The sequence below is a fragment of the Antennarius striatus genome, chromosome 19 (assembly GCF_040054535.1).
Source record: "Antennarius striatus isolate MH-2024 chromosome 19, ASM4005453v1, whole genome shotgun sequence".
Lineage (NCBI taxonomy): Eukaryota > Metazoa > Chordata > Actinopteri > Lophiiformes > Antennariidae > Antennarius > Antennarius striatus.
In genome coordinates, this window is record NC_090794.1 from 1,618,541 (window position 1) to 1,630,447 (window position 11,907).

Below are 11,907 nucleotides of genomic sequence, written 5' to 3' on the forward strand. Positions count from 1 at the left end.
TTGAGAAAATTGTACTATTAATTATCAAAGTTGATTTGACATTTACCTTATATAGACTTTGTTATAGATGCCGTTTGTGAGTTCTGTTTGTAGATCAGACGTTAGCCGTAGCTAACTTCTTCCTGGAGCAAATCATGACTCATGAAAATTTATTTCACTTTATTATCTAACATTAAAACTTTACTGAAACATAAAGTTGAATAACTCTTGGGACTGCATGGACTATTAAAACGCTGATTGTTGGTGTGTTTAGTTCCAGGTTGACACGCCTCCGTTAGCATTTAGCAAAACCTTGTTGACAGATGTTTTAATCGTAGAAAATTATAGAAAATATAGAAAAAGAAGCAAATCTTCTCAGAAAATTGTATTTAATAAAGAAATTAACAAAATAAAAAACAAACATGGAATGGCGTGTGCTGATCTCCAACGCGCGTACAGGAAGTGATGCTCCTCTGACGTAAACGGTTTTGGGCGGCGCGCGTCCGCCTTCTGGTGACAAAAGGTCGGCGTTTCGGGAATCAAACGGGACGTCGGGAACAAAACAAGCAAAACCGGCTCAGATTGGGGGGGGGGGTTGTTGTAGAGGGGTGGGGGCTGCAGCGCTACAATGCAGTACTTTTGCGCTGCGTTCATGTTCCGTTTTGACTCGTTCTGCGTACAGGGCGGCGGGATGGCGGCTGCAAAAAAAACAAAAAACTGATATGACGATAAGGAGTAAATGTCTGTCGGGCTCGGGGGGGTTTTCCTTGGACTTCACGTCCCAGCGTTCCAGCCTGAGTCCATCGCGACCGTCCCCGTGACGTCCCGGGACGCCGTCGACGAGAGCGTTCCCTGTTGTGCTGATGAGAAACCTCAGTCCAGGCGAAGGACGCTTTTGTTTTCGGCGTGCCGTCTTAAGGGGATTTCAGCTTCCTGGTGCGAGGCGAGGCTCCGTTCTCGGCTTTGAGGACCCCGTTTTCATGGTGACCCACTGGGGGAGAGAGACGGACGGAGAACGAGTTAAGCATCACGTTCTTTACCAAAACATGACAAAACGGCGCGTGGACGGCGACACTCACGCGAGTCTCTCTTCAGGGGCCTGAGCGCCGGTTTTGCGGCGGCCTTCTTGCGGACGGCCTGTTCGTGTCTGAACTCCCTCCAGCGCCTCAGCTGGAAGCGGATGAACTTCCAGAGGAGCCAGGATTGGGTCAAACACACCAGCAGCAGAACCGTCATCCTGGAGGGGGCGCCAGAGGTAAGAGGATCAGGTGGGGACTTCCTGGTCCAGAAGTCTGCTTAAAAATCCAGGGTGTGTGTAGCTAATGCTAAACGTCTGCTAACATCACTTTCTTCTTGGCTATCGTTCTAGCCGTTAGCTCTCTCAGGATTTGTTAGTACGGGTTTTTTTTACTTTATTTTTATAATTTTTTAAAAATAATTTAATTTCTTTAATATACTTATGATCCCCGACAAATTTAGAAATCAAGTTTTGCGTGAACCTCTCAGTCTGGTCCGACCCGGTCTGTCCGATCATCATCAATCATTGTCAGAATTATACAGCCGTCACAAGTCAACACTCCTTTTATGGTTTGTGTGAATCATCCACCGCGGCGTCAGGCGTTACCTGATCAGCACCGTGTTGAAGTTCCCCGTCTCCAGGTCCAGCTCCTGGTTCTCCGAACGGGCCAACCCGAACCCGACGGCCAGAAACATCAGGGTCAGCGTGACCATCCGCGTGAACACGAAGCTAACCGCCCACATGTCGAACCTGAAGCGAGGAACACGGTTTAAGATGCGGCGGCATCGACGGGAACCTGCTAAGCTAACCGCTACTTACATTTTCTGGTGGTTCTCATCGATGAAGTAGAACATCCTGGCCGTGTGGAAGCCCAGCTCGGATACGTACTGGAGGAAGAGGAGCACCAGACCCACGCGGCTCATGCTAAACGACAACACAGAGGAGCGCGTCATGCATTCAAGGACCGTTTCCTGGTTACCCATGAGGCCTTTCTGCTCCACACTTACTTTAATAAATAGGCTGCAGAGATGTGCAGCAGATACAGACAGATGTACTGGAGCTGGCGGGAAATCTCCTCCTGCAACAACAGAAGTGGTTTAGCTTAGCTTAGCCTAGCCTAGCTTAGCAGAAACAGTTCCACTCTCCTCATTTACCTTGCGTACTTTCTGGAAGTAGAGCTCTGGCAAGGCGTGGAGCCAGTAGGCCAGCTGAGTGAGGTAGAAAAACTTCACCTGGAACCTGAGGGAGGGGGCAATAGCGTGAGTTACCCCTCCAGTCACAGCGGTGCAAAAAAAATGACAAGAAAACCGAACAGAGACTCTCCTGTAGGCGTTCCGCTGGGAAATTTGCGAGAACCGACGAATGTCCTACCTGAGGTTCACGTGGGGGTAGTTCTCCCATAAGGTGCTGGGGTGAAGGAGGTATCCTTCCTGTGTGGGGGAATCCCAGACAGTCGTGTGGGCGGGGTTCTAACGCTCGTAGATAGTGGTTTTAAAAAGCCCGACTCACTGTTAGCAGGACGTAGCAGCTCCACACGCTGGACACCAGGTGGAACACGCACAGCTGACCCGACTCGTTGAACTTGGTGTTCTTGCTCTTGGACAGGTGGAGGCGCCGGTTGATTTTCTGCGGCGACGCCAGAAAGATCGTGTTGAATGCAGGGCGGTCGCCATGGCGCTCACCAGGAAGTATCACGGAAACAAAAATAACTGGGACGCTATCTGAGGCCGCCGCTGGCTGAAAACCCTTCTTTCAGGAGCCGTTGGAATCCGTTGATGACGGAGCTAAATTAAAACTCCTTTCCTCCTCGCCGGACTATTTCTAAACAATGACGCACGGCTGGGAGTCTAGGCGGATTAGACCACCAGAGTGGAGCGACGTCCCAGTTAGAGCCACGTATTCAAAGGTTCTTTAAAGCCCCGAGACAGAACACAAATGTTTCAGCATTTAAATACAGGTAGTCCTCAACATACAAACACAGCTGGTTCCCAGAGGTTGTTCGTAAGTTGAATTGTTCGTAAATTGTTACTTATTAAATTTATATCTATAATCTCCATTTCAGGTCATTTAAATGTCATTACTACTCTAAATACTAAAGTACTAGAGTTCTATTTCCTCAGACTCATTCCTGGACATTAAAAACAACGACAGAATAAATAAAATCCAGGTTCAGGTCGTTTAGAGTTCAGTCGTTCTGTTTATACATCAATTTTAAAAAATTAAAATCACATATACGTCGTTTTTCTGGACTTGACGTGTCTGTCCACCTCAAATACTGGACTCTAAAAGCCGTTAAACACTCGTATCATGTTACTGTACAATAAAACAGAATAAAAACATGTAATCATATTAAATACGTACGCATAGTTCCATTATCTACTGTTAAGCGTCGTGATTCACGTGTCGTTTTAATACAGATTAGTTTACGGTAAACTTTAATCCTGATAATTTAATCCTTGAAGGAACTCTCCACCAGTTTTTGAGATCATCAACAACAGTCAGTGGTGCTGCCCCACAGCGTTTGTGGCACAAAGTGGAACTGCAGGACAATAGTCAGAGATGGTAAAAGGCATTTGTTTGTATGTCTGAATGTTCGTAAGTTGAGGACTACCAGTACTCTCATAATTTACATGACATCACTGATTTGAACCGACGGCGCGACGACTTACATCCAGAAGATACTCCTGGACCACCGCGTGGAGGATGATGGCGATGAAGAAGTAGAACACGATGGTGGCGCCGTCCTTCCATCCGTACTGGTAGAACGTCGCCTCTCCCTCTGGGCACACACAGGAAGAGTCAAACACAAACAACACAGACGCCGCAAAGCATTATGGGTCAGATAGAGAATCCAGCTGGTACCTGGTGTTAGCGTGGTGACGTTGTACTGAGGTTGGATGAACAGGATGGCCGTCTTGGCCGTCGCCTGGAACACAGAGAAGATGCTGATTGCTGAGCACAACAAAAACCCGAAAACAGCTTCGGAAGTGACTTCCCATCATGCATCCTGGTGGGTTCATTACCCAGACTCCCGCTGGCTCGTGGCCACTGCAAACAAATGTGCTGCGACCGCGAAGAATCGTCCGGAACTGTGACCGGTTTCGGTCAGAAGATGCCTCGGAGATTCCGGAGACGATTCCCAAAAACGCTCCGGGGCCGAACTTTTTAACGACGGCAGCAGATTTTATTAATACGCGAGTTATTTTAGAAAATAAGTGTTTAATTATTTTTTTTCTCGCTTCAATTCATCAAGTTTATTATTTTTTAATGACATGATGACTGTCAGCGGTTTTATATTCTAATCATGTATTTCTCAGGTGTGACTGGAACACTGAAGGTGGGGCCCCCCAAGGGACCCCTGTTGGCCTCGTGGCCCTGCAGTTTGTGCACCAATGCGTCACAAAAAAAAAAATCACAGGTGCAAAAATGTCGGAATCATTTCCAGTCATAACCTCTCAGTTCTCTTTCTGCAGAAACCAGGAAAGAAGGAGGGAAACCCCCCCGACATGCTTTTTAATAAGGTAATCTGAGTTCCGGGTTGGAAACTTTTTGGCTTGAACGCTGAAGCAGCGATCTGCGACTCCCATTCATAGCCGAAAGTGGGGCATCTATGAGCGGACGGGACGTCTCCATTGACCGCTGGTCGCGGTGGGGGGGGGGGTCTCCTTCAGGTAACAACCGTCTCCGGTTCAGCTGAGGCGAAACCAGCGGCTCGAAGACTTGAGACGTGGCAGTTAACAGACACTAATAAGCTGAACGAGGAAACCCCGCAGCACTTCCGTTCATGATTTTCAAAGTAAAACCCACCCCGCGGCTAAACGCGTTGCCTGGTAATGCCAACATCGGGACGGATGCTTTTATTTTGAAAGCCAAGAACGGCGGCTTCCTGTATTTATCGCTTCCGTCTGTGCTAGCATACGGAATGTTGTTCTTCACCCCGTAACGGACTGGCAGGAACGAGGTTTTATCGGAGGAAAAACGTTTTATAAAAAAGCAAAGAAATTCGCTAACTTACGTTTGTGAAGCAGGAAACCCAGTTCGAAAACATACTACTTTTAACGTTTGAATGGCGAAATCCACTGTTCACGAAGTTTGGTTGGTTGGTTGGTTGGTTGGGGGGGGTAGTGAAGCGATTTTGCAAACGAAGCTACTGCCACTGATTTTTTAAAAAAAGACCCGGATGTGTTAAAAACCAAAGATAGCGGGTTCGATCCCGCAAAGGTCCCATTTTGCGGATGTGCAGCGGAGCTTTTTGCCATCTTTGACCAGCTGAGAGAGAGAGAGGGAGTCGAAGGGAAGAAAAGAGTTGATCTCACCTCAAACATCAGTCCGATCAGAATAAAAATCACCAAACTGAAGACGATGTCGGCGTGATTCTGAATCAGGAACTCCTGGCTGAAGAAGGGGTAACTCTTGTTCCTGCGCCGGAATGCCATCTTCACCCTGTGCGCTTTTCCCCAACTATTTTAAAATTCCCTTTTTTTTTCTCACTACGAAGTTCCAGGAGTTAAACTTTTTCACCGACGTGCGCATGCGCGACTTCTTAAAGGGCGAGTGCCACAAATACCTCGCTTGAGGCATAGCCGCGCGCTCTGCTGGCGCGAGCCGGAGGACAGGTAACGACAGGAAGGATTACGTCTGAGGTAGTGACGTCATGACTTCGTAATTTAAAGGAAAAAAAGACGTAAAAAAGTTTTTAAGAGAAAAAAAATGTTACAAGAATAAAGTTATTTTAAATTTTTTTTTAAAAATTAGAATCTTGCAAAGAAAGTAATCGTGAATATGTAATAATAACGAGATAAAGTTGTAATTTTATGAAGGAAACGTCAAAATATATGAAGAATAAAGTTACATTCTTGATATATTTTGACTTTTTCAGCTGGGATTGGCTTCAGCAACCCCCACGACCCGCAAAAGTGGAAGAAACGTATCAGAAGGTAAATTAATAAAAGAATGAAGTCATATTTTTACCATAAAGCTCATAATATTGCAGGATAATGTTGTGCTTTTATGAGAAAAAGGGTTCTATTAAAGGTATAAAATAGTTTGGGGGTTTTTGCATTAAGTAATAAGACTCCCAAAAATTAATTTATAATTTCACTAGAATGTCGTATTACGAACAAGTAATGGGATTACGAGATAACGTTGTAGTTTTATGAGAAGAATATTCAGTGCAATGCCAAGTAGTAAAGTCAAAGGTAAGGGCCCCTTCATCACAGAGGACATGACAGATTATGATGATAATCAGACAATGCTGGAAAATGTGTACAGAACATCTGTGGTCACATTACACATCTAGTGTTCTATATGTAAGGTTTTAATGGGTAGGTGTATATATGTGCTTGGACTGGATGTAAATGTGTCTATAAATATCTGAATATATTGGTGCTTATTTTATTTAATCATGACTTTCTGTTTGTGTTTTATGTAATGTTTAGTTTTTTATATCTGGACCTTGAGTCTGTAATAAAGTTTGAGTTTGAACAAAGTCTAGAGGTGGCATTCAAAAACTGCTGAGAATACGCAAAGTCATTTTAGGAAACACATTCGAAGGGCGTCGTCGTCATGGTGACGTGACAGGAATGCATGCTATGCCCTCAGTGGTACAACAATAGATGAGTGGCAGCGTGTTGGAGCTTAAAACACGCTAAGAAATAAACACACAAATGTAAAAATGTCGATGAAATAACCACACCTGGTTGTTTCCCAGTCACTCCAGTATGTTGGTTATTTATTGCTTATTTAAAGCCACCAGTGGCGTTTCACTTCACAGTTCAAAATCGAATCAATATCCAGCATCATTTCACTGCTTTGTCAGTGGATTTCATCCTGTTTACAGAACAGCAATAAGTACAAATGCATTTGTCACCTCAAAATAATGAAAAATAAGTCACTGCAAGCATCTTTTCTTCTAGTTACACGTTCAACAAGCTTTTTAAAATCAGTGCCTGAGATGTTAGAACCCCCCCACCACCACCACAACACCACGAAAAGTCCAAAAGTTACATGGTCAACATGTAAATAAAGTTAAAACACTCACAGTTTCACCGGGTGGCCTCACCAACCAGTTTAAAGCAAAATCAGTTCATATTATTATAAAAAAAAACGTAATTATTCTCATTTTGTTTTTAAATAATGAGAATAAAAGTTCACAGCGAAACACGTACGGTACAGAAGATACTTGTGCTTTTTTAGAAGCTATAAAAAAAAAAAAAGACCCAGAGGTCACGCACTCTGGCCTCCGTTTAGATCTAAGAGTCGTTTCCTTTTTCTCACCGCTGCAGTTTCGTTATGTGATATAGAGGAAAGAGCTGCATATTATTACTGTTTTTGGCTACTTCTTAATTCTGGAGCCAGCGTTTAACCCAGTCCTACCCTATTCTCCACCGGCGTTGCTAATTAGCTATGCTGCCATCCCCTTCTTGTCCGATAGTCTCCAATGGAGGTTTCGCTTCTGAGTGCAAAGCTTCTAGAAAATAGCTTATGATTTGAGAAGAGCACAAGTAGCTTAGCATCGTCTAAACATTTTTGCATATACCGTTCCCCACAGTGTTTTAAATATAGAGACACGCGGAGGTGAATTCCTCCAAAGCTGGTGTAATTTTTCTGTTTCTCAAATATCGTTCCCTGATTCTGTCGAGAGACACCTAGAAGTTGTCGTCCTCGTCTCGGTGGGACATGATCAGCTGCCTCCTGGGACCCATCAGATGGGGGACGCTGGACGGGGACTCCACAACTCCAGTGTCCAGTTTAGGGGTGGAAGTACAGCGTGGCCCGACTCGCCCCACCAGCCCACGTAGATCTCTGTGAAGCGCCGAATCGCTGGGGATGGAGTTGAGGCGAACTCCCTGCTCCAACCCCCCCAAGTCCCGGTCCAAGCGGGGGTTGCTGGCGCTGCTGGGGGACTGAGGGTCAGCGCTGAAGTACAAGGTGGAGCTGGACTCGGTGGGGCAGAAGAAGGGCTCTGGACTATCTCCAAACACAGACTTACCCTCAGGGGAGCTGCGTTTGAAGTCGGACGTGGGCGACTCCATCGGACTTTCCATCTCCAAACTGTCCTCTTCCTCTTCCTCGGGTTGTTCGGTGGATGTGGGCTCGCTGACACTCTGGAACTCGTCTTTGCAGTCCGAAAGAGGTGCCAGACCTTTCCCCTGAGACTCCGAGATGGAGACCCCCTCGCAGCTACCTCCTGCCGTGAACGCCACGCCTTCGTGACCCTTGAACTCTTGGTTGTACTCGTCCATGTCCAGTATGGCCGCCGCTCCGCCTGCCCCATATGCTCTGTTAACCTTTTTCAGGTCCCCTGTTTTCAGGGCCAATCGGATGAGGAGCCAGTGGTGGTGGTAGCAAGGGCAAGAGCTGTTGGGGCGCCCCCCGCAGGTTCCCGGGTGCTCCAACAGAGATCCAGCCACGCCCGACAGGGAGAAGCTGCCGTGGTTTTGGATGGATGGAACCGGCAGGCTTTTGTCGCCAAACGAGAAGGAGGACTCCCCACGTTCCAGACAGGTGCTGCCCACGTGGGTGGTGTCGCTACCCTGGGAGATCTCCGTCGACTTGGGGTGGAGGAAGCGGTAGTAGATGACCAGAGAGGTAGCACCTGAGAGCGAGGAACAAGTTCAGGTGTTTAAGAAAGGTATCTGATGTTGTAACGCTGAACGACAAATCAGTGACAAAGAGACGGAGACTCACTGAGGAGGAAGCTGCACAGCACGGTGGTGGGGAGGGTCATGTTGTCCCATGATGCTTCGGTCAGGAAGTCGGAGGCGGCCAGCAGCAGAGCGGCGTTCTCTACGAGCATGAACTGGAGAAGGGGATAAGGTCACGGCGTCAATCTCAAGAGGAGGTGGTAGAGTTAAGGATGGCGAAATAAACACAGAAACAGTCGAACCTCGAGATACAAGTCATACGAGATACAAGCCTTCGCTCTGTCTGTATTTTTGTTCGACATACAAGTGCTTCAGGACACCATCGCTAGTTGGCGGATGGATACAACATCAGTGAGACCGGATCTCGTTCTCGTTGGTGGAGTAAAGACGTAGCTCGTGCGTTCTCCTTAGTTTTCATTCTTTATCATTGTTTACGTAACTTATAATTAATTAATTATACACAGATAATTCTGCCTGTCTATTGGTTGATAAAATATGTTGGGGTTTTTTCATAATTTAGGGGGTTTGGGGCTTCTTTACAAGACTGGAACAGATTTGAGTTATTTCGGGAAAATTTGTTTGACTTACGAGTTCAGTCACGAAACGGTTTAAACTCGTATCTCGTGGTTCTGCTGTACCAAATTCTTCCAGGTCTCATCTTACTGCATAAAAACTGGCCATCCTGAAGCGCGATGGCCCATCTTTCACGTTGAGGAAGAGGAAGACGTGGACCAGCCCCATGACGCCATTGAAGGCGCCCCAACACCAGGGACCGGTGCAGATGTCCGGCTGCTGCGACACCAACCAGAAGGAGGCGGTGAGCCAGTGGAACCCTGGAGGTCAAAGCGAAAACAGTCACCAACGCGTCACGCGTGGCTTCACCGAGTCCGTCCGGTACGGCGCTCACCTGCTACTCCACACACCCACCAGTTGAACACCCTGGCGAAGAACATGAGGCAGGTCACCCTGGCGCCCAACATACCCGCCCTCCACACCAGCTGGCATAGCAGGGCCGCCGGGGGCATGGCCAGGTGTCCCGGGCGGATCAGGCAGCAGGCCCGGCTGTACAGCACCAGGGCCCAGGACACGGACAGCACGCACAGACAGCAGCAGTAGCCCACCGGGGAGTCCACGCCCACGTCGGTGGACACCACCACGTAGGCCTGCAGCAGGCTCTGGGGCAGCGTGAGCACCAGCGCCTCCAGCAGCCAAAGGGCGGAGACATCCGCCTGCTGCATGACCACGGCACCTAGCTGCGCCACCGAGTCCTGCCCTCGAAGAACGTACCTCATGCAGTCCCACAACCTGCCACAGGGGGGAGACAAAGACAGCAGAGGATGAATGAACCGACACCATGGGTACCGGTGGAGGTTGATTGGCTGGTTCCTACCGTTTAAAGATGCCCAGGTGGAGGACGTGGATGACGGAGAGGTAGCATCGTCGGTCGTCGCCGTCGTCGTGGAACCACTTCAGGCTGAGCAGCTGGACTGCCGTCCCCGGGAGGAGGAGTCCCAGAGTGAGGCCCGCCCACTGCGTCTCCTCGTTCCACAGGTAGAATCCGATACAGTAGAACACTGACGCACAGAGACACAAAGAGAAGAGATATCGCGGAAATATCGCGGTTACGCCGTTTTGAATTCCATCGTTCTCGATTGTTCGGTTTTGAAAAAAAAAAACCCACGAAAAAATTTAAATCTAATCTATAAATATTGGAATTGTTAAAACTGTTAAAAGCACATAATATCATGTTAGTGTACTGTAAATAAGAATAAAACATATAATATCATATTATTAGCCTGTAACAAAGCCAATGATCCGCAATGAGGAAGAAGCAGCTGAAGAAGAGATGTGACGTTTTTTTACTGTATTAAAATATAAAATGTAATTGTTTTGTAAGCTTAAAATAGATTCGTATTAACCAAATACTATTGAAAGTACATTGATAAGAGCTGCACAGTGGGCAGTGCTGTCGCCTCACAGCCAGATGGTTCCAGGTTCCAGTCCTGTTTTGCGTAGGTTGTTCGTAACTGTCCGTAGGTGTGAGTGTGCTGTGTGAGTGGTTGACTGTCTTTCGTCTGGTTCCGCGATCCGGTGGTAACTATTCCAGAGTGTCTCCCTGCCTGATGCCCCTGAGTCCGCTGGGATGGTCTCCGGCAACCCCCAAGAAAGCGGAAAAGCGGTATGGAAAATTAATCACCTCCATCTGCGCGCCTAAATCAGATCCCTATCCGATGGGAACGTAAGGTGCGATCAGAATTCCCGCTCCCATTGAGGTTTTGGGGAACCCCAGGTGTGGAGTCCAACCCTGAAAACCTGCAGTGCCAGCCCCTGGAGTCGAGATGCTGGAGGCCCCCCAGGAGTATTTTTATCCTCTGGGAACCTGCTGGAAGTCACCTTGGCTCTCTTCGGGCCTCGGATCATTGATCTGCTGAGTCAGGGTACCGTCACACCTGGGAGCTGCTCACGCTAATAAAACACCAATAATCACATTTAACACCTGAACCTGTTTGTCTTTGGAAGGTCGGGGGCCTGAAAGCTGATTCCTGCTGATCAGACTGACCTCTGCTGGGGAGGTTAAACCGAATCATTGTGTCCCTCCCCAATGACCGCCCCCGTCCCAGCCCCCCCCAACACAGATGAATAGAACAAACCAGCCGGGGTTGGTGTGTTCAGCAGGTAATGTCCCCGTTTAAAACGCGTCTCCGGTACAAAACAGGCGGCAGCGCGACGCGACGCACCGCGCGGCAACCGCGTTAAAGGACGCGCAACACCAGCTGTCCTGTTCTCACCTCCACCCCACACCGAAAAGGTGGTGGTGGTGACGGGGGGCTCTGCCCACTTACGTGCGCTCCGTTCGGCCGCGATCACCAGCCCCGACGCGCCGAGCAGCGCCGCCTGACACCCGGCGATCCAGCAGCCGCTCCGCCGCGCCGAGCGCGGCATCCGGCGGGCGACCCCCCCCACGGCGTTCATCATGATGATGCTGCGTGGAGGTGGGGACGCAAACGGAGGGGCGACATTATCCTGGGCATCCTTCACCCCCGGGTCCCTTCTTCTCCCAGCGCCTACTGTCCCCCCTCCCCTCCCCATCCGGTCAAAACTGATGACGTCACTGGGCGTGTTGTGTTGTTTTTTTAAAGGGGCATCGGTTTACCAAATGTCCGCTGTGTCCCCCCCCCCCTCTGTTTGGAAACCTGACTCTCCCCCCCCCACACACACACACACACACACTGCTTTAGAATATTTCAATTGAGGTTTATCGAA

At 48.3% G+C, this 11,907-nt stretch overlaps 2 protein-coding genes across 4 annotated transcripts; both read right to left on the reverse strand.

Moving 5' to 3' along the window:
- Positions 1-144: 144 nt before the first annotated feature.
- Positions 145-6,401, reverse strand: tram2 (translocation associated membrane protein 2). 3 transcript variants are annotated; one of them, XM_068341766.1, is made up of 11 exons: positions 5,314-6,398; positions 3,860-3,923; positions 3,667-3,776; positions 2,507-2,623; positions 2,369-2,427; positions 2,152-2,236; positions 2,005-2,075; positions 1,817-1,921; positions 1,604-1,747; positions 1,059-1,216; positions 145-970 (listed from the first exon to the last, which is right to left on the reverse strand). In XM_068341766.1, exons 1-11 carry the CDS (start codon positions 5,431-5,433, stop codon positions 894-896), a joined length of 1,110 nt encoding a protein of 369 aa, XP_068197867.1. In that variant the 5' UTR covers positions 5,434-6,398; the 3' UTR covers positions 145-893. The 3 variants fall into 3 exon arrangements, with proteins under 3 accessions (XP_068197867.1, XP_068197866.1, XP_068197868.1); XM_068341765.1 differs by lacking the exon at positions 2,369-2,427 and having other exon boundaries at positions 1,817-2,075; positions 5,314-6,401; XM_068341767.1 differs by lacking the exons at positions 2,369-2,427; positions 5,314-6,398 and adding an exon at positions 5,013-5,307 and having other exon boundaries at positions 1,817-2,075.
- Positions 6,402-6,688: 287 nt separating this feature from the next.
- On the reverse strand, positions 6,689-11,700 carry xkr5a (XK related 5a). Its single transcript, XM_068342345.1, has 6 exons — positions 11,487-11,700; positions 10,034-10,217; positions 9,551-9,948; positions 9,307-9,476; positions 8,687-8,798; positions 6,689-8,594 (listed from the first exon to the last, which is right to left on the reverse strand). Exons 1-6 carry the CDS (start codon positions 11,617-11,619, stop codon positions 7,645-7,647), a joined length of 1,947 nt encoding a protein of 648 aa, XP_068198446.1. The 5' UTR covers positions 11,620-11,700; the 3' UTR covers positions 6,689-7,644.
- Between the last annotated feature and the right edge of the window lie 207 nt (positions 11,701-11,907).

Bases quoted from the DNA above. Each gene is read 5' to 3' on its own strand.
- tram2 (XM_068341765.1), bottom strand. From the start codon at position 5,433: ATGGCATTCCGGCGCAGGAACAAGAGTTACCCCTTCTTCAGCCAGGAG. The intron at 3,924-5,313 runs GTGAGATCAACT...TCTGTGTTCCAG, and splicing joins TGATCGGACTGATGTTTGAG to GCGACGGCCAAGACGGCCAT. The intron at 2,237-2,506 runs GTGAGTCGGGCT...CCCCTCCCTCAG, and splicing joins GCTGCTACGTCCTGCTAACA to GTTCCAGGTGAAGTTTTTCT.
- xkr5a (XM_068342345.1), bottom strand. From the start codon at position 11,619: ATGATGAACGCCGTGGGGGGGGTCGCCCGCCGGATGCCGCGCTCGGCG. The intron at 8,799-9,306 runs GTAAGATGAGAC...CCCCTTCTCCAG, and splicing joins GGATGGCCAGTTTTTATGCA to TTCATGCTCGTAGAGAACGC. The intron at 8,595-8,686 runs GTGAGTCTCCGT...CCTCGCTCTCAG, and splicing joins GCTGTGCAGCTTCCTCCTCA to GTGCTACCTCTCTGGTCATC.